At 45.0% G+C, this 21,222-nt stretch overlaps 1 protein-coding gene across 1 annotated transcript in view; it reads left to right on the top strand.

The window, feature by feature from the left end:
* Positions 1 to 21,222, top strand: part of SLC15A5 (solute carrier family 15 member 5) — a 285,379-nt gene that overhangs the window by 35,058 nt on the left and 229,099 nt on the right. Inside the window, exon 4 of the mRNA XM_088460776.1 lies at positions 10,396 to 10,565. Within this exon, the coding sequence (XP_088316902.1) occupies positions 10,396 to 10,565 (170 nt within the window). The remainder of the gene's footprint in view (positions 1 to 10,395; positions 10,566 to 21,222) is intronic.

The following is a 21,222-nucleotide window of genomic DNA, read 5'->3' as shown; positions in this document are numbered from 1 at the left end:
GAATTCATGGATTGTATTTGGCCTGAATGCACTAAGACATCCAGTGATTCTGTCACTGTGTTCTGTAGCCTACTTTATTCCTACCTGAATCGCAAACTGAAATACGGAATAGTAAGCACAGACAACATGGAGGCCTTTGTTATTCCGCTGCCTGCATGCCAACCAATACCTCCCAGCCTACTCCCACTGGGGGTACCAAGTCTTGATAATGACCATCCCCATCTGTTGCTAGGCCTTCTTCTTCTTCCAAACCATCCATGCTGGACTTTCTGTCCAAAAAGGGTAGCAGGGTACAGAAAGAGGAGCTAGATGTCCCCAATGACATTTGTTTTCTTCTATCATAGATGATGTAGAGAGATAAGAGCTTCAGATGTTGGAAGTACAGGGGCTCCCACCTATTTGGGTTCCCTCCAGAGAAAAGAGCTCTGTTCCTCAGGAAGTGTCTATGCCTGAGCTGATAGGTAGTTATTCTCTGTCTGTTGGTAAACACCCTTCAGGAGATGGCAACCCAGAATAACAACAACTATAATAATGTGTCCACTGATAACCAGCCTGATCCCTTAACAGCAACATACGGTACCCCATATGGCCAACTCCTAACATGAGACCTAGTTTGTAGCCTCCTCTTCCATATGACACTAATTCAGTCGCCATGGTTGGTCTAGTCCAAAAATAAGTGGATAGTGGGAACAATGGCAATTTGAAGGCCACTAACTAACTCTGTTTTTTTTAATGTCCCTTTACATATTGGAAAATTCTGTTACAGAACAGAAGGTTTGCAAAAGATTATTCAAGTCAATTGCCTATTTATTTTTGGGAAGCACGCTTCTTGGTCCCCTTCTGGGATGAAAAAAATCAACTCCCAGCAAGCAGGCATGGCGCAGACACAAGCACAACATAATACTTAAACCATAGGTCTAAAATGTTCCGCTTGTTCACAATATATCTCATATGGTTAAGTGGGCAGTGGGAACAACGGCAGTTTGAAGGCCTTTATAGAAGATTTGCAAAGCATTATTTAAGTCAATTGTTTATTTTTGGAAAGCACACTTCCTGGTCCCCTTGTGAGCTGTGAGGTGGTCAAAATTGACTGGAAATGAGTGGAAATAAATGTTATTGAGGTTATTAATACTGTAGGAACAAAAAAGGCCCATTTTATGTGGTTTTAGCTGTTTGTTTGTTTTTTATTAGAAAATACAGATCCAAAACATGGAGGTGAGGTTTTGCCAAAACCAATCCAGATCCAAAACCATGGGAGATCCAGATCCAAAGCACGAGGGTTGGCGCACATCTCTAATATATACTATACAATCCTATAGAATGTTTTCATTAAATCAAGAACTAGATCAGAGGCAAGCACAGGAAAAAGAGGTGGATTATTTAGTGGAAGCCAGGTAAAGCAATAATTGACTGACTGATTCATTACTAAAAGTATTAACTATAAATAAAAATAAATCTGAAACATGGAAAAAAAATATTAAAAAAACAAGCTTCCAAAATCCCAATGAGATTTTTTAAAATGAAACTGAATCCAAACAGCAAATCACACAAATGGCAAATCAAAGACCTCAGGACATTACAAGATATTCAAGGCAGCCTAGTCAAAGTCATTATTAATTATATGATTATATGACTTGATGATTCTACTCTGTATCTGTGGAGAAGCTGCAGGGAATAGGGACTATACACCTGGATGAGAACCTGGTAATGTTTGGCCTTGCAAGTTACAAAAAACCATGAACACCCCACTAAAGTACAGTGATATACGCTGCCTGTCAATTACACACAATCTTGGCAAAACCCATAATGAAAACTGGTACACGATGGAGTGATCCTTGGGCCCTCCTACCTATCCTTATGTTGTATATTACAAAGGACATGCACAGTTTAACAAACCAAGAACTTCAGCAACAGGTACTGACAGTGTTATGGCAGAAGTGTTTGGTTTATTTGGGTCCCCACCAAACAAGCTACCAATGGACTTTAGGCAGCTATAAGTATTGTTAATGCCATCTAATAAACGGTGATGATTATCATCCTTATTATCATTGCTGTTATCATCATCATACAATTTTAGCTCATCCAGACTGGAATCCACCATTACAAATGTATCTGTACATTGTTGTAATTGGATACAAAGGTCTTCCTCATAGTTTTTCCACATTTTTAGGAAATAGTCTCCTATACCGATCGCTCACAAGATTCCCGGCTTTACTAAACACTCTTTTTGAGTACGCACTGGAGGGAGTGCAGCTTAAGTAATCCTACACTAGTTTGTACAAGGAGCTACAGTACAATTTGTCTTTTTTTTCCTCCCAGTAGTAAAAGGGGCTGTGTGACATGATACAGTAATGTGTACATGATCTCATTCTAAATCTGAGTTAGGAATAAAACAAGAAAGAGCCAGTAACTGTGCCCCTTGGTAAACTCATGTTGCCCTGCAGGTGGGCAGATGTAAAATGTGCAAAGGGATTAGGTATGAGCGAGAGAGAGAGAGATCCCAAATCAACTGTAAATTGCAGTGTAATAATAAAGCTGTCCATGCTTGGATGCAGTATGGAGATGTAGTGCAGGGATGCAGTATGGAGATGTAGTGTGGGGACACAGTATGGGGATGTAGTGCAGGGATGCAGTATGGGGATGTAGTGTGGGGACGCAGTATGGGGATGTAGTGCAGGGATGCAGTATGGGGATGTAGTGTGGGGACGCAGTATGGGGATGTAGTGCAGGGATGCAGTATGGGGATGTAGTGTGGGGACGCAGTATGGGGATGTAGTGCAGGGATGCAGTATGGGGATGTAGTGTGGGGACGCAGTATGGGGATGTAGTGCAGGGATGCAGTAGAGAAACCGAAAGATTGCATAAGAAAAGAGGTGTTTTAAACCTCTAGGATGGGGGCCGGCATGTATGCAAATTACTTGTGGGAGTTAGCCTATGGCAAGCAGGGGCGGGTTTGTAACAGGAACATTATATAGTGGGATAAAAGTGTGGGCCAAAGCCTCTTTGTTCCAGATTCCCCACCCTCCCTCCCCTATAAATTTTGGTATGTTGTGGGTTTGGTTTTGGGTGGCGGGAAAGAACGGCAGGTCGCCAGTCCGGGTGCAATTATGATTTAAGGGCGTTCCCTTCGTTGACTGGTAGTTGGCTGTACCAACCTAACGGGGGGCAGTATCACCACCTAAACGGGTGGGAAGTCAAGATGGGGGTGAGCGTTACCTTTTGTTGATGATATGAGTTACATGGTTATGTGTATGCACTCTGGGCGATCTACGCCTGCTATGCCTGGTGTTGTTTGTGTGTGGGCATAGCAGATCTGGCTGATTTCTGGCCGTCCTTTCTTTGCCACCATACATCCTTATATAAATAATAATTATTATTGCTCCAATAAATCGCCATCAAGTTATCTGCCAAATCCACGTCTCAGTGTCTTTATTTTATGTTAGTATGATAAGTGGTTTGCACACATGACAACACCTCATCCGATAGAAGGTTTATGGAGATGTAGTGTGGGGACGCAGTATGGGGATGTAGTGCTGGGATGTAGTGCAGGGATGCAGTATGGAGATGTAGTGTGGTGATGCACTGTGGGGACGCAGTATGGTGATGCAGTGTGGTGATGCACTGTTGGGACGCAGTATGGAGATGTAGTGTGGTGATGCACTGTTGGGAAGCAGTATGGGGATGTAGTGTGTGGATGTAGTGTGGGGATGTAGTGGAGGGATGCAGTATGGAGATGTAGTGTGGGGACGCAGTATGGTGATGCAGTGTGGGGACGCAGTGTGGGGATGTAGTGTGGGGATGCAGTATGGGGATGCAGTGTGGGGATGCAGTGTGGGGATGTAGTGTGGGGATGCAGTATGGGGACGCAGTATGGGACGCAGTATGGGACGCAGTATGTGGATGCAGTATGGGGAAAAGTGTGGTGATGTAGTGCTGGGATGCAGTATGGGGATGTAGTGCTGGGACGCAGTATCGGGATGTAGTGTGGTGATGTAGTGCTGGGACGCAGTATCGGGATGTAGTGTGGTGATGTAGTGCTGGGACGCAGTATCGGGATGTAGTGTGGTGATGTAGTGCTGGGACGCAGTATCGGGATGTAGTGTGGTGATGTAGTGCTGGGATGCAGTTTGGGGATGTAGTGCTGAGATGTAGTGAGGGGACGCAGTATGGGGATGTAGTGTGGGGACGCAGCATGGGGATGTAGTGTGCTGATGTAGTGCTGGGATGCAGTTTGGGGATGTAGTGTGCTGATGTAGTGCTGGGATGCAGTATGGGGATGTAGTGTGGGGATGCAGCATGGGGATGTAGTGTGCTGATGTAGTGCTGGGATGCAGTATGGGGATGTAGTGTGGGGACGCAGTATGGAGATGTAGTGTGCTGATGTAGTGCTGAGATGTAGTGAGGGGACGCAGTATGGAGATGTAGTGTGGGGATGCAGTATGGAGATGTAGTGTGGGGACGCAGTATGGGGATGTAGTGTGGGGATGCAGTATGGGGATGTAGTACTGGGATGCAGTATGGGGATGTAGTGAGGGGACGCAGTATGGAGATGTAGTGTGGGGATGCAGTATAGGGATGTAGTGTGGTGATGTAGTGCTGAGATGTAGTATGGGGATGTAGTGTGGTGATGCACTGTGGGGATGCAGTATGGGGATTTAGTGCTGGTATGCAGTATGGGGATGTAGTGTGGGGACACATTATGGGGATGCAGTATGGGGATGTAGTGTGGGGATGCAGTATGGGGATGTAGTGCTGGTATGCAGTATGGGGATGTAGTGCTGGTATGCAGTATGGGGATGCAGTATGGGGATGCAGTATGGGGATGCAGTGTGGGGATGCAGTATGGGGATGTAGTGAGGGGACGCAGTATGGGGATGTTGTGCTGGGATGCAGTATGGGGATGTTGTGCTGGGATGCAGTATGGGGATGTAGTGTGGGGATGCAGTATGGGGATGTAGTGCTGGTATGCATTATGGGGATGCAGTATGGGGATGTAGTGTGGGGATGCAGTATGCGGATGTAGTGCTGGTTTGCAGTACGGGGATGCAGTATGGGGATGTAGTGCTGGTATGCAGTATGGGGATGTAGTGCTGGTATGCAGTATGGGGATGCAGTATGGGGATGCAGTATGGGGATGTAGTGAGGGGATGCAGTATGGGGATGCAGTATGGGGATGTAGTGCTTGTATGCAGTATGGGGATGCAGTATGGGGATGTAGTGTGTGGACGCAGTATGGAGATGTAGTGTGGGGACGCAGAATGGGGATGTAGTGTGGGGATGCAGTATGGGGATATGGTGCTGGTATGCAGTATGGGGATGTAGTGTGGGGACGCAGTATGGGGATGTAGTATGGGGACACATTATGGGGATGTAGTATGGGGATGCAGTATGGGGATTTAGTGCTGGTATGCAGTATGGGGATGCAGTAAGGGGATGTAGTGTGGGGATGCAGTATGGGTATTTAGTGCTGGTATGCAGTATGGGGATGCAGTATGGGGATGTAGTGTGGGTATGCAGTATGGGGATGTAGTATGTTGATGTAGTGTGGGGATGCAGTATAGGGATGTAGTGTGGTGATGTAGTGCTGAGATGTAGTATGGGGATGTAGTGTGGTGATGCACTGTGGGGACACATTATGGGGATGTAGTGTTGGGATGCAGTTAGGGTATTTAGTGCTGGTATGCAGTATGGGGATGTAGTGTGGGGACACATTAAGGGGATACAGTATGGGGATGTAGTGTGGGGATTTAGTGCTGGTATGCACTGCAGTATGGGGATGTAGTGTGGGGACACATTATGGGGATGCAGTATGTGGATGTAGTGTGGGGATGCAGTATGGGGATGTAGTGCTGGTATGCAGTATGGGGATGCAGTATGGGGATGCAGTATGGGGACGCAGTATGTGGATGTAGTGTGGGGATGCAGTATGGGGATGTAGTGAGGGGATGCAGTATGGAGATGTAGTGATGGGACGCAGTATGGGGATGTAGTATGGGGATGCAGTATGGGGATTTAGTGCTGGTATGCAGTATGGGGATGCAGTAAGGGGATGTAGTGTGGGGATGCAGTATGGGTATTTAGTGCTGGTATGCAGTATGGGGATGCAGTATGGGGATGTAGTGAGGGGACGCAGTATGTTGATGTAGTGTGGGGATGCAGTATAGGGATGTAGTGTGGTGATGTAGTGCTGAGATGTAGTATGGGGATGTAGTGTGGTGATGCACTGTGGGGACACATTATGGGGATGTAGTGTTGGGATGCAGTTAGGGTATTTAGTGCTGGTATGCAGTATGGGGATGTAGTGTGGGGACACATTAAGGGGATACAGTATGGGGATGTAGTGTGGGGATTTAGTGCTGGTATGCAGTATGGGGATGTAGTGTGGGGACACATTATGGGGATGCAGTATGTGGATGTAGTGTGGGGATGCAGTATGGGGATGTAGTGCTGGTATGCAGTATGGGGATGTAGTGTGGGGACGCAGTATGGGGATGTAGTGTAGGGATGCAGTATGGGGACGCAGTATGTGGATGTAGTGTGGGGATGCAGTATGGGGATGTAGTGAGGGGATGCAGTATGGAGATGTAGTGCTGGGATGCAGTATGGGGATGTAGTGTGGGGATGCAGTATGGGGATGTAGTGCTGGTATGCATTATGTGGATGCAGTATGGGGATGTAGTGCTGGTTTGCAGTATGGGGATGCAGTATGGGGATGTAGTGCTGGTATGCAGTATGGGGATGTAGTGTGGGGACGCAGTATGGAGATGTAGTGTGGGGATGCAGTATGGGGATGTAGTGCTGGTATGCAGTATGGGGATGTAGTGTGGGGATGCAGTATGGGGATGTAGTGCTGTTATGCAGTATGGGGATGTAGTGTGGGGATGCAGTATGGGGATGTAGTGTGGGGATGCAGTATGGGGATGTAGTGTGGGGACGCATTATGGGGATGTAGTATGGGGATGCATTATGGGGATTTAGTGCTGGTATGCAGTATGGGGATGCAGTATGGGGATGTAGTGCTGGGACGCAGTATGGGGATGTAGTATGTGGATGCAGTATGGGGATGTAGTGTGGGGATGCAGTATGGGGATGTAATGTGGGGATGCAGTATGGGGATGCAGTGTGGGGATGTAGTGTGGGGCCGCAGTGTGTGGATGTAGTGCTGGGACGCAGTATGGTGATGTAGTGCTGGGAAGCAGTATGGTGATGTAGTGCTGGGAAGCAGTATGGGGATATAGTATGTGGATGCAGTATGGGGATGTAGTGTGGGTATGCAGTATGGGGATGTAGTGTGGGTATGCAGTATGGGGATGTAGTGTGGGTATGCAGTATGGGGATGTAGTGTGGGGATGCAGTATGGGGATGTAGTGTGGGTATGCAGTATGGGGATGTAGTGTGGGGACACATTATGGGGATGTAGTGCGGGGATGCAGTATGGTGATGTAGTGCTGGGACGCAGTATGGGGATGTAGTATGTGGATGCAGTACGGGGATGTAGTGTGGGGACGCATTATGGGGATGTAGTGTGGAGATGCAGTATGGGGATGTAGTGCTGGTATGCAGTATGGGGATGTAGTGTGGGGACACATTATGGGGATGTAGTGTGGGGATGCAGTATGGGGACGCAGTATGGGGACGCAGTATGTGGATGTAGTGTGGGGATGCAGTATGGGGATGTAGTGAGGGGACGCAGTATGCAGATGTAGTGATGGGACGCAGTATGGGGATGCAGTATGGGGATGTAGTGCTGGGATGCAGTATGGGGATGTAGTGTGGGGATGCAGTATGGGGATGTAGTGCTGGTATGCATTATGTGGATGCAGTATGGGGATGTAGTGCTGGTTTGCAGTATGGGGATGTAGTGCTGGTATGCAGTATGGGGATGTAGTGTGGGGATGCAGTATGGGGATGTAGTGTGGGGATGCAGTATGGGGATGTAGTGTGGGGACACATTATGGGGATGTAGTATGGGGATGCAGTATGGGGATTTAATGCTGGGATGCAGTATGGGGATGTAGTGTGGGGATGCAGTATGGGTATTTAGTGCTGGTATGCAGTATGGGGATGCAGTATGGGGATGTAGTGTGGGGATGCAGTAGGGGGATGTAGTGTGGGGATGCAGTATGGGGATGTAGTGTGGGGACGCAGTATGGGGATGTAGTGTGGGGACGCAGTATGGGGATGTAGTGTGGGGACGCAGTATGGGGATGTAGTGTGGGGACACAGTATGGGGATGTAGTATGGGGATGCAGTTTGGGGAAGTAGTTTGGGGCCGCAGTGTGGGGATGTAGTGCTGGGACACAGTATGGTGATGTAGTGCTTGGACGCAGTATGGGGATGTAGTATGTGGATGCAGTATGGGGATGTAGTGTGGGTATGCAGGATGGGGATGTAGTGTGGGGATGCAGTATGGGGAAGTAGTGTGGGGACGCAGTATGGGGATGCAGTGTGGGGACGCAGTATGGGAATGTAATGTGGGGATGCAGTATGGGGATGTAGTGTTGGGACGCAGTATGGGGATGTAGTATGGGGATGCAGTGTGGGGATGTAATGTGGGGCCGTAGTGTGTGGATGTAGTGCTGGGATGCAGTATGGTGATGTAGTGCTGGGACGTAGTATGGTGATGTAGTGCTGGGACGCAGTATGGGGATGCAGTACGGGGATGTAGTGTGGGGATGTAGTGAGTGGACGCAGTATGGGGATGTAGTGAGTGGACGCAGTATGGGGATGCAGTATGGGGATGTAGTGTGGGGAAGCAGTATGGGGATGTAGTGTGGGGATGCAGTACGGGGATGTAGTGTGGGGACGCAGTACGGGGATGTAGTGTGGGTATGCAGTATGGGGATGTAGTGAGTGGATGCAGCATGGGGATGTAGTGTGGGGATGCAGTATGGGGATGTAGTGCTGGTATGCAGTATGGGGATGTAGTGTGGGGATGCAGTATAGGGATGTAGTGTGGGGACGCAGTATGGGGATGTAGTGTGGGTATGCAGTATGGGGATGTAGTGCGGGGATGCAGTATGGGGATGTAGTGAGGGGACGCAGTATGGGGATGTAGTGAGGGGACGCAGTATGGGGATGTAGTGTGGGGACGCAGTATGGGGATGTAGTGTGGGGACGCAGTATGGGGATGTAGTGTGGGGACGTAGTATGGGGATATAGTGTGGGGACGTAGTATGGGGATATAGTGTGGGGACGCAGTATGGGGATGTAGTGTGGGTATGCGGTATGGGGATGTAGTGTGGGGACGCAGTACGTGGATGTAGTGTGGGGACGCAGTACGTGGATGTAGTGTGGGTATGCAGTATGGGGATGTAGTGTGGGGACGCAGTATGGGGATGTAGTGTGGGGACGCAGTATGGGGATGTAGTGTGGGGACGCAGTATGGGGATGTAGTGTGGGGATGCAGTATGGGGATGTAGTGTGGGGACGCAGTATGGGGATGTAGTGCTGGTGTGCAGTATGGGGATGCAGTATGGGTATGTAGTGTGGGGACGCAGTATGGGGATGTAGTGTGGGGACACAGTATAGGGATGTAGTTTTGGTATGCAGTATGGGGACGCAGTATGGGGATGTAGTGTGGGGACGCAGTATGGGGATGTAGTGCTGGTGTGCAGTATGGGGATGCAGTATGGGTATGTAGTGTGGAGAGGCAGTATGGGGATGTAGTGTGGGGACACAGTATAGGGATGTAGTTTTGGTATGCAGTATGGGGACGCAGTATGGGGATGTAGTGTGGGGACGCAGTATGGGGATGTAGTGCTGGTGTGCAGTATGGGGATGCAGTATGGGGATGTAGTGTGGGGACGCAGTATGGGGATGTGGTGTGGGTATGCAGTGTGGGGCTGTAGTGTGGGGACGCAGTATGGGGATGTAGTATGGGGATGTTGTGTGGGGACGCAGTATGGGGATGTAGTGTGGGGACACAGTATAGGGATGTAGTTTTGGTATGCAGTATGGGGATGCAGTAATGGGATGTAGTGTGGGGACGCAGTATGGGGATGTAGTGCTGGTGTGCAGTATGGGGATGCAGTATGGGGATGTAGTGTGGGGACGCAGTATGGGGATGTAGTGTGGGGACGCAGTATGGGGATGTAGTGTGGGGACGCAGTATGGGGATGTAGTGTGGGGACGCAGTATGGGGATGTAGTGTGGGGACGCAGTATGGGGATGTAGTGTGGGGACGCAGTATGGGGATGTAGTGTGGGGACGCAGTATGGGGATGTAGTGTGGGGACGCAGTATGGGGATGTAGTGTGGGGACGCAGTATGGGGATGTATTTCTGGCAGTTTGTAAACGAGCATTAGCGTCTTCTTGTACAGAACTGATAACGCATGAAGACTTCATCTTGCTGGTAATATAACTGATATTATATCATTATTTCTTACTCTTTAGGTTTTATTGGCTGGTTAATATCAACTGTCTGGTTGTTTTTGTGGGAATCTCCTACATACAACAATCAGTGGCGAAGAACCTGGGATTTCTGATACCATTCATGTCCATAGTTCTGGCTATAATAACCATCCACATGGTGCGAAATGACCTCCTCTACCGCCCGGCCAAAGGTAAGATCTGTGCCATCTAATAGCCATCACCCCAACCTTGTGCCCATCTTTCAGTACCATACCCTGTACGTACCACACCCTCTACCATAAGCTGTATGTACCACACCCTCTACCATAACCTGTACCATACTCTGAACATACTACACCCTCTACCATAACCTGTATCATACCCTGTACGTACCACACCCTCTACCATAACCTGTACCATACTCTGTACGTACAACACCCTCTACCATAAGCTGTACCATACTCTGTACGTACTACACCCTCTACCATAAGCTGTACCATACTCTGTACGTACCACACCCTCTACCATAACCTGTACCATACTCTGTACGTACTACACCCTCTACCATAAGATGTACCATACTCTGTACGTACCACACCCTCTACCATAACCTGTACCATACTCTGTACGTACTACACCCTCTACCATAACCTGTACCATACTCTGAACATACTACACCCTCTACCATAACCTGTACCATACTCTGTACATACTACACCCTCTACCATAACCTATACCATACTCTGTATGTACAACACCCTCTACCATAACCTGTATCATACCCTGTACGTACAACACCCTCTACCATAAGCTGTACCATACTCTGTACATACCACACCCTCTACCATAACCTGTACCATACTCTGTACGTACTACACCCTCTACCATAAGCTGTATCATACCCTGTACGTACTACACCCTCTACCATAAGCTGTACCATACTCTGTACGTACCACACCCTCTACCATAACCTGGACCATACTCTGTACGTACTACACCCTCTACCATAAGCTGTACCATACTCTGTACATACTACACCCTCTACCATAACCTGTATCATACCCTGTACATACTACACCCTCTACCATAACCTGTGCCATACTCTGTACGTACAACACCCTCTACCATAACCTGTACCATACTCTGTACGTACAACACCCTCTACCATAACCTGTACCATACTCTGTACATACTACACCCTCTACCATAACCTATACCATACTCTGTACATACTACACCCTCTACCATAACCTGTACCATACTCTGTACGTACTACACCCTCTACCATAAGATGTACCATACTCTGTACGTACCACACCCTCTACCATAAGCTGTACCATACTCTGTACATACCACACCCTCTACCATAACCTGTACCATACTCTGTACGTACAACACCCTCTACCATAACCTGTACCATACTCTGTACATACTACACCCTCTACCATAACCTGTATCATACCCTGTACGTACCACACCCTCTACCATAACCTGTACCATACTCTGTACATACTACACCCTCTACCATAACCTGTACCATACTCTGTACGTACTACACCCTCTACCATAACCTGTACCATACTCTGTACATACTACACCCTCTACCATAACCTATACCATACTCTGTACGTACCACACCCTCTACCATAAGATGTACCATACTCTGTACGTACTACACCCTCTACCATAAGATGTACCATACTCTGTACGTACCACACCCTCTACCATAACCTGTACCATACTCTGTACGTACTACACCCTCTACCATAACCTGTACCATACTCTGTACGTACTACACCCTCTACCATAACCTGTACCATACTCTGTACATACTACACCCTCTACCATAACCTATACCATACTCTGTACATACTACACCCTCTACCATAACCTGTACCATACTCTGTACGTACCACACCCTCTACCATAAGATGTACCATACTCTGTACGTACTACACCCTCTACCATAACCTGTACCATACTCTGTACATACTACACCCTCTACCATAACTGTACCATACTCTGTACATACTACACCCTCTACCATAACTGTACCATACTCTGTACGTACTACACCCTCTACCATAAGCTGTACCATACTCTGTACATACAACACCCTCTACCATAACCTGTATCATACCCTGTACGTACAACACCCTCTACCATAACCTGTACCATACTCTGTACGTACTACACCCTCTACCAGAAGCTGTACCATACTGTGTACGTACTACACCCTCTACCATAAGCTGTACCATACTCTGTACATACAACACCCTCTACCATAACCTGTACCATACTCTGTACATACTACACCCTCTACCATAAGCTGTACCATACTCTGTACATACAACACCCTCTACCATAACCTGTACCATACTCTTTACGTACTACACCCTCTACCATAACCTGTACCATACTCTGTACATACTACACCCTCTACCATAACCTGTATCATACTCTGTACGTACAACACCCTCTACCATACTGTGTACCATGCCCTATACCATATACGCAATGCGTACCACACCCTTTACCATACCCTGTACATACCACACCCTCTACCATAAGCTGTACCATACTCTGTACATACTACACCCACTATCATACCGTGTACCATGCCCTATACCATATACGCTATGCATACCACACCCTTTACATCCTGCCAAAGGTAAGATCTGTGTTATCTAATAGCCATTATCCCAACCTTGTGCCCATCATCCAGCACCGCACCCTCTACCATATCCTGTACATACGACACCTTCTACCATCCATCCAAAGTTAAGATCTGTGTTATCTAATAGCCGTTGCCCATCTTCCAATACCATACTCTCCACCATAACTTGTATGTACCATACCCTGTTAAATTCCCTGTACTATATCCAGGGCAGGTTCCAGACCATGTTTAGTTCAGAGTGAAAATATTTTTGGGGGGCGCCTTCCCAGCAAACGAGGGGCCTGTAAAACTAAAGGGTGTTTGCTAGCCCAATAAATGTATAAATTTCCCATGAACCACACCCAACAGTTACCTGGAAATTCCAACCAAGTGAGAAATGGTAAAATACACAAACAACTCGGCCAAGGGAGGGGACACAGGGGTTGGATGACCCATTTGAAGGGGAAAACCACAAAAATCAAATTGAGGGCAAAAACTGGAAAGAATGTCACAATCCCAAAGTGGCGTGAGGCATGAAGCCCCTGGGTTTCCAAAACAAAGTCACAAGGAGCACTGCTAACTATGCAACTTATCCCCCATAAAATAGGTCCTGCAGGCTGACGACTTCCACCGACCTAAGTGCTTTAAAGTGTCGATGGAAGTACCTGCCGTGGTGGCGCACGTTGCTGCTCCTATCCTACCAAAATGAGTGGATGCCAAAGTGATCTACCGGCAAACCTAAAGCAATTAAGTATTTATGAAACACACTCGTGAATTGGAACTTGGACAGTGGTGTCAGGTTGGCATGGATAAGCCACTGCATGACACCTGGGGGACAAACATTAACACTTAACTAAACGCACCAGATCAAGCCCAGGATCTGCATGCGCCAGAACAGAGGCCCTGATTCAGTGCCGGTCGCTCTGACAGAGCGCTTGCTCTGAATCAGGGCCGGTCTTTTTTTTTTTTTTTTAGAACGGCCTCCTGACTGCTCGCATAGCTGTGGGTGACCACCCACAGCTATAGCTAGCGGCCAGGAAGATTGTCGCAATGGTCAAGACCATCGCGACCATCGGGCTTGCGATGAGACCCTTGTGGTAGGGTCTCGTTGCCGCAAGCCCCAGAGAGCTTCCGGCTCAATCAGAGCCGAAATCTCTCCCACTGACATCACTTGTGATGTCAATGGGGCCGCCCCCAGATGGTAGGCGTTCCCATGGGAACGCCTCCGTCTGGGCAGCCACCCCCCCCCCCCCGGCCCGCCCACCAACATCGACAGCACGCCGCCTTTGGTGCGAGACCCAGAGCGACGGCTTGCCCGTCGCTATCCTGGTCTCGAGCATGCGCACGACGGAGCTGGCACTCATGCGCATGCGCTCTGGGCCACCATCGACCTGGTTGCAAGTGCTCAGCGCTTGCGACCGGGTCTGAATCAGGCCCAGAGATCCAACGCCCCCTAGCCAATTGGTCTGATTTTGATCTGTGTATTTTGTATAAAATCTACGCTGATTTACATTTACTAACAGCGACATGATGGCGCAGAACTCTTATTACCAGCCACCAGTTTCCCAATTCTAAAGGCCCTAAAATAAGCAAATTAAAAAGCCAAACTAAAACACGATGCTTTGTATTCGCCCGAAGCAACCCCTGATACATCAATGATCAAATCCTTTAAGAGGGTCAGACTGATAGGTGAATCGCCTTTGCCCAGCCCCTCAGTGCCGTAGACAGTATGGGGGATATCCAATTAGCCCCGAAGTCTGCCCTTTTTTTTCGAGACCTGATGTGTCCCCAAAAAATAATCCACGAAAAGTGCAGTTTTTTTCACCCCTGAAATGGAGACAAGACATAGGGGGTAAATTTACTAAAGTGAGAATTTTTAAAGAGATGTTGCCTATAGCAACCAATCAGATTGTAGCTATTATCTTCTAGAACAGTGTTGGCTAACCTTGACACGACAGCTGTTATGGAACTACATAACCCAGCATGCACTGCTACAGTTTTGCTATTAGGGCATGCTAAAACTGTGGCAGGGCATGCTGGGATATATAGTTCCACAACAGCTGGAGTGTCAAGGTTAGCCAACACTGTTCTAGAAGGTGCTAGTTACATGTTAAGTAGAATCTGATTGGTTGTTATGGGAAACATCACTTTTCAAACTCACTTCTAAAAACTCTCACTTTAGTAAATTTACCCCATAGAATCCATCATAAGCTCACGGACCTATGTGCTTTTAGGAGAAATATCCTATTATTTAGGATGGGGGAAAAACACATCAGCGAAAAACAGGGATAATCTGCAAAAAAATCCCTGTTTTCCGCCGATCGCGAATAATTTAGTTGGATCAACCAAACCATGCAAACAAGAGAAATAAAGCATGGTGAACAAGGGTGTCGACATTGCCGCCTTGGAAAGGCACTACACACAATGATACACTACACACAATGATACACTACACTACACACAATGATGCACTACACACAATGATACAATATACACAACAATATACACAATAATACAATACACTACACACAATGATGCAATACACTACACACAATGATGCACTACACAATGATACACTACACACAATGATGCACTACACACAATGATACACTACACAAAATGATGCACTATACTACACACAATGATGCACTACACACAATGATACACTATACTACACACAATGATACACTACACACAATGATACACTACACTTCACACAATGATGCACTACACACAATGATACACTACACACAATGATACACTACACACTATGATGCACTATACTACACACAATGATACACTACACACTAAGATGCACTATACTACACACAATGATACACTACACACAATGATGCACTATACTACACACAATGATACACTACACACAATGATACACTACACTACATGTAATGATGCACTACACACAATGATGCACTACACACAATGATACACTATACTACACACAATGATACACTGCACACAATGATACACTACACTTCACACAATAATACACTACACACAATGATACACTACACACAATGATGCACTACACACAATGATACACTACACACAATGATGCACTATACTACACACAATGATGCACTACACACAATGATACACTACACTACACACAATGATGCACTACACACAATGATACACTAAACTACACACAATGATGCACTACACACTGATACACTACACACAATGATACACTAGACACAATGATGCACTACATACAATGATACACTACACTACACACAATGATACACTACACACAATGATGCACTACACTACACACAATGATGCACTACACTACACACAATGATGCACTACACACAATGATACACTATACTACACACAATGATACACTACACACAATGATACACTACACTACACACAATGATGCACTACACACAATGATACACTATACTACACACAATGATACACTACACACAATGATACACTACACACTATGATGCACTATACTACACACAATGATACACTACACACTATGATGCACTATACTACACACAATGATGCACTACACACAATGATGCACTATACTACACAAAATGATACACTACACACTATGATGCACTATACTACACACAATGATGCACTACACACAATGATGCACTATTCTACACACAATGATACACTACACACTACGATGCACTATACTACACACAATGATGCACTACAATGATACACTACACTACACACAATGATGCACTACACACAATGATACACTATACTACACACAATGATACACTACACACAATGATACACTACACTACACACAATGATGCACTACACACAATGATACACTACACACAATGGTACACTATACTACACACAATGATACACTACAAACAATGATGCACTAAACACAATGATACACTACACTACACACAATGATGCACTACACACAATGATACACTACACACAATGATACACTATACTACACACAATGATACACTACACACAATGATGCACTACACACAATGATACACTACACACAATGATGCACTACACACAATGATACACTACACTACATGTAATGATGCACTACACACAATGATGCACTACACACAATGATACACTACACACGATACACTATACTACACACAATGATACACTACACACAATGATACACTACACTACACACAATGATACACTACACTCCACTACATGCAATGATGCACTACACACAATGATGCACTACACGCAATAATGCACTACACACAATGATACACTACACTACATGTAATGATGCACTACACACAATGATGCACTACACACAATGATACACTACACTACACACAATGATGCACTACACACTGATACACTACACACAATGATACACTATACTACACACAATGATACACTACACACAATGATGCACTACACACAATGATACACTACACACAATGATACACTACACTACACACGATGCACTACACAAAATGATACACTACACACAATGATGCACTACACACAATGATGCACTACACACTATGATGCACTACACTACCCACAATGATACACTACACGCAATGATACACTGCACACAATGATACACTACACATGATGCACTACACGCAATAATGCACTACACACAATGATGCACTATACTACTCGCAATGATGCACTACATGCAATGATGCACTACATTACACACAATGAAATATTACACACAATGATGCACTACACTACACACAATGATACACACACAATGATACACTACACACAATAATGCACTACACACTATGATGCACTATACTACACACAATGATACACTACACACAATAATGCACTATACTACACACAATGATACACTGCACACAATGATGCACTACATGCAATGATACACTACATGCAATGGTACACTACACACTATGATGCACTATACTACACACAATGATACACTACACACAATGATGCACTACACTACACACAATGATGCATTACATGCAATGATACACTACACGCAATGATACACTACACACTATGATGGACAATACTACACACAATGATACACTACACACAATGATGCACTACACGCAATGATGCACTACACACAATGATGCACTACACATTATGATGCACTTTACTACACACAATGATGCACTACACGCAATGATACACTACACACTATGATGAACTATACTACACACAAAGATACACTACACACAATGATACACTACACACAATGATGCACTACACACAATGAAGCACTACACACAATGATGCACTACACTGCACGCAATGATACACTAAACACAATGATGCACTACACACTATGATGCACTACACACTATGATGCACTACACGCAATGATGCACTACACGCAATGATGCACTACACGCAGTGATTCACTACACGCAGTGATTCACTACACGCAATGATACACTACACTGCACACAATGATGCACTACACACAATGATGCACTACATGCAATGATACCCTACACACTATGACGCACTATACTACACGCAATGATACACTACACGCAATTATACACTACACACTATGATGCACTATACTACACACAATGATACACTACACACAATGATGCACTACACACAATGATGCACTACACACAATGATGCACTACACTGCACGCAATGATGCACTACACATTATGATGCACTATACTACACACAATGATACACTATACTACACACAATGATACACTACACACAATGATACGCTACACTTCACACAATGATGCACTACACACTATGATGCACTATACTACACACAATGATACACTACACACTATGATGCACTATACTACACACAATGATGCACTACACACAATGATACACTACACACAATGATAAACTACACTACACACAATGATGCACTACACACAATGATACACTACACACAATGATGCACTATACTACACACAATGATGCACTACACACAATGATACACTACACTACACACAATGATACACTACACACAATGATACACTACACACAATGATGCACTACACACAATGATACACTACACACAATGATGCACTACACAAAATAATGCACTACACACAATGATACACTATACACAATGATGCACTATACTACACACAATGATGCACTACACACAATGATACACTACACTACACACAATGATGCACTATACTACACACAATGATGCACTACACACAATGATACACTACACACAATGATACACTACACACAATGATACACTATACTACACACAATGATACACTACACACAATGATACACTACACTACACACAATAATGCACTACAGACAATGATACACTACACACAATGATACACTATACTACACACAATGATGCACTACACACAATGATGCACTACACACTATGATGCACTACACTACACACAATGATACACTACACGCAATAAAACACTACACGCAATGAAACACTACACGCAATGATACACTACACATGATGCACTACACGCAATAATGCACTACACACAATGATACACTATACTACTCGCAATGATGCACTACATGCAATGATACACTACATTACACACAATGAAATATTACACACTATGATGCCCTATACTACACACAATGATACACTACACACAATGATGCACTACACTACACACAATGATGCACTACATGCAATGATACACTACACACAATAATGCACTACACACTAATATGCACTGTAATACACACAATGATACAATACACAGAATAATGCACTATACTACACACAATGATACACTACACACAATGATGCACTACATGCAATGATACACTACACACTATGATGCACTATACTACACACAATGATACACTACACACAATGATGCACTACACTACACACAATGATGCACTACACACTATGATGCACAACACACTATGATGCACTACACGCAATGATACACTACACACAATGATGCACTACACACAATGATGCACTACACGCAATGATGCACTACATGCAATGATACACTACATGCAATGATACACTACACACTATGACGCACTATACTACATGCAATAAAACACTACACGCAATTATACACTACACACTATGATGCACTATACTACACACAATGACACAATACACGCAATGATGCACTACACACAATGATACACTACACAGTATGATGCACTATACTACACACAATGATACACTACACACTATGATGCACTATACTACACACAATGATACACTACACACTATGATGCACTACGCTACGCACAATGATACACTACACACAATGATACACTACACGCAATGATACACAACACACAATGATGCACAACACATTATGATGCACTACACGCAATGGGTGCACTACACACAATAATGCACTACACACTATGATGCACTACACGCAATGATGCACTACACACAATGATGCACTACAGGCAATGATGCACTACACGCAATGATGCAATACACACAATGATGCACTACACTACAAGCAATGATACACTACACATGATGCACTACACACAATGATGCACTACACACAATGATGCACTATACTATGCACAATGCTACACTACACACTATGATGCACTATACTACACACAATGATACACTACACACTATGATGCACTATACTACACACAATGATACACTACACACTATGATGCACTATACTACACACAATGATACACTACACACTATGATGCACTATACAACACACAATGATACACTACACACTATTATGCACTATAATACACAATGATGCGCTACACGTAATGATGCACTACACACAATGATACACTACACGCAATGATGCACTACACGCAGTGATTCACTACACACAATGATACACTACACACAATGATGCACTACATACAATAATGCACTACACACAATGATACACTATACTACACACAATGATGCACTACACACAATGATGCACTACACTACACGCAATGAAACACTACACGCATTGATACACTACACATGATGCACTACAAGCAATAATGCACTACACACAATGATGCACTATACTACTCGCAATGATGCACTACATGCAATGATACACTACATTACACACAATGAAATATTACACACTATGATGCCCTATACTACACACAATTATACACTACACACAATGATGCACTACACTACACACAATGATACACTCACACAATGATACACTACACACAATAATGCACTACACACTATGATGCACTGTACTACACACAATGATACACTATACACAATAATG

The sequence above is a fragment of the Taudactylus pleione genome, unplaced genomic scaffold (assembly GCF_031769625.1).
Source record: "Taudactylus pleione unplaced genomic scaffold, aTauple2 ptg000979l, whole genome shotgun sequence".
Classification (NCBI taxonomy): domain Eukaryota; kingdom Metazoa; phylum Chordata; class Amphibia; order Anura; family Myobatrachidae; genus Taudactylus; species Taudactylus pleione.
The sequence above is the reverse complement of the archived record's forward strand: the minus strand, read 5'-3'. Positions and strand labels throughout refer to the sequence as shown.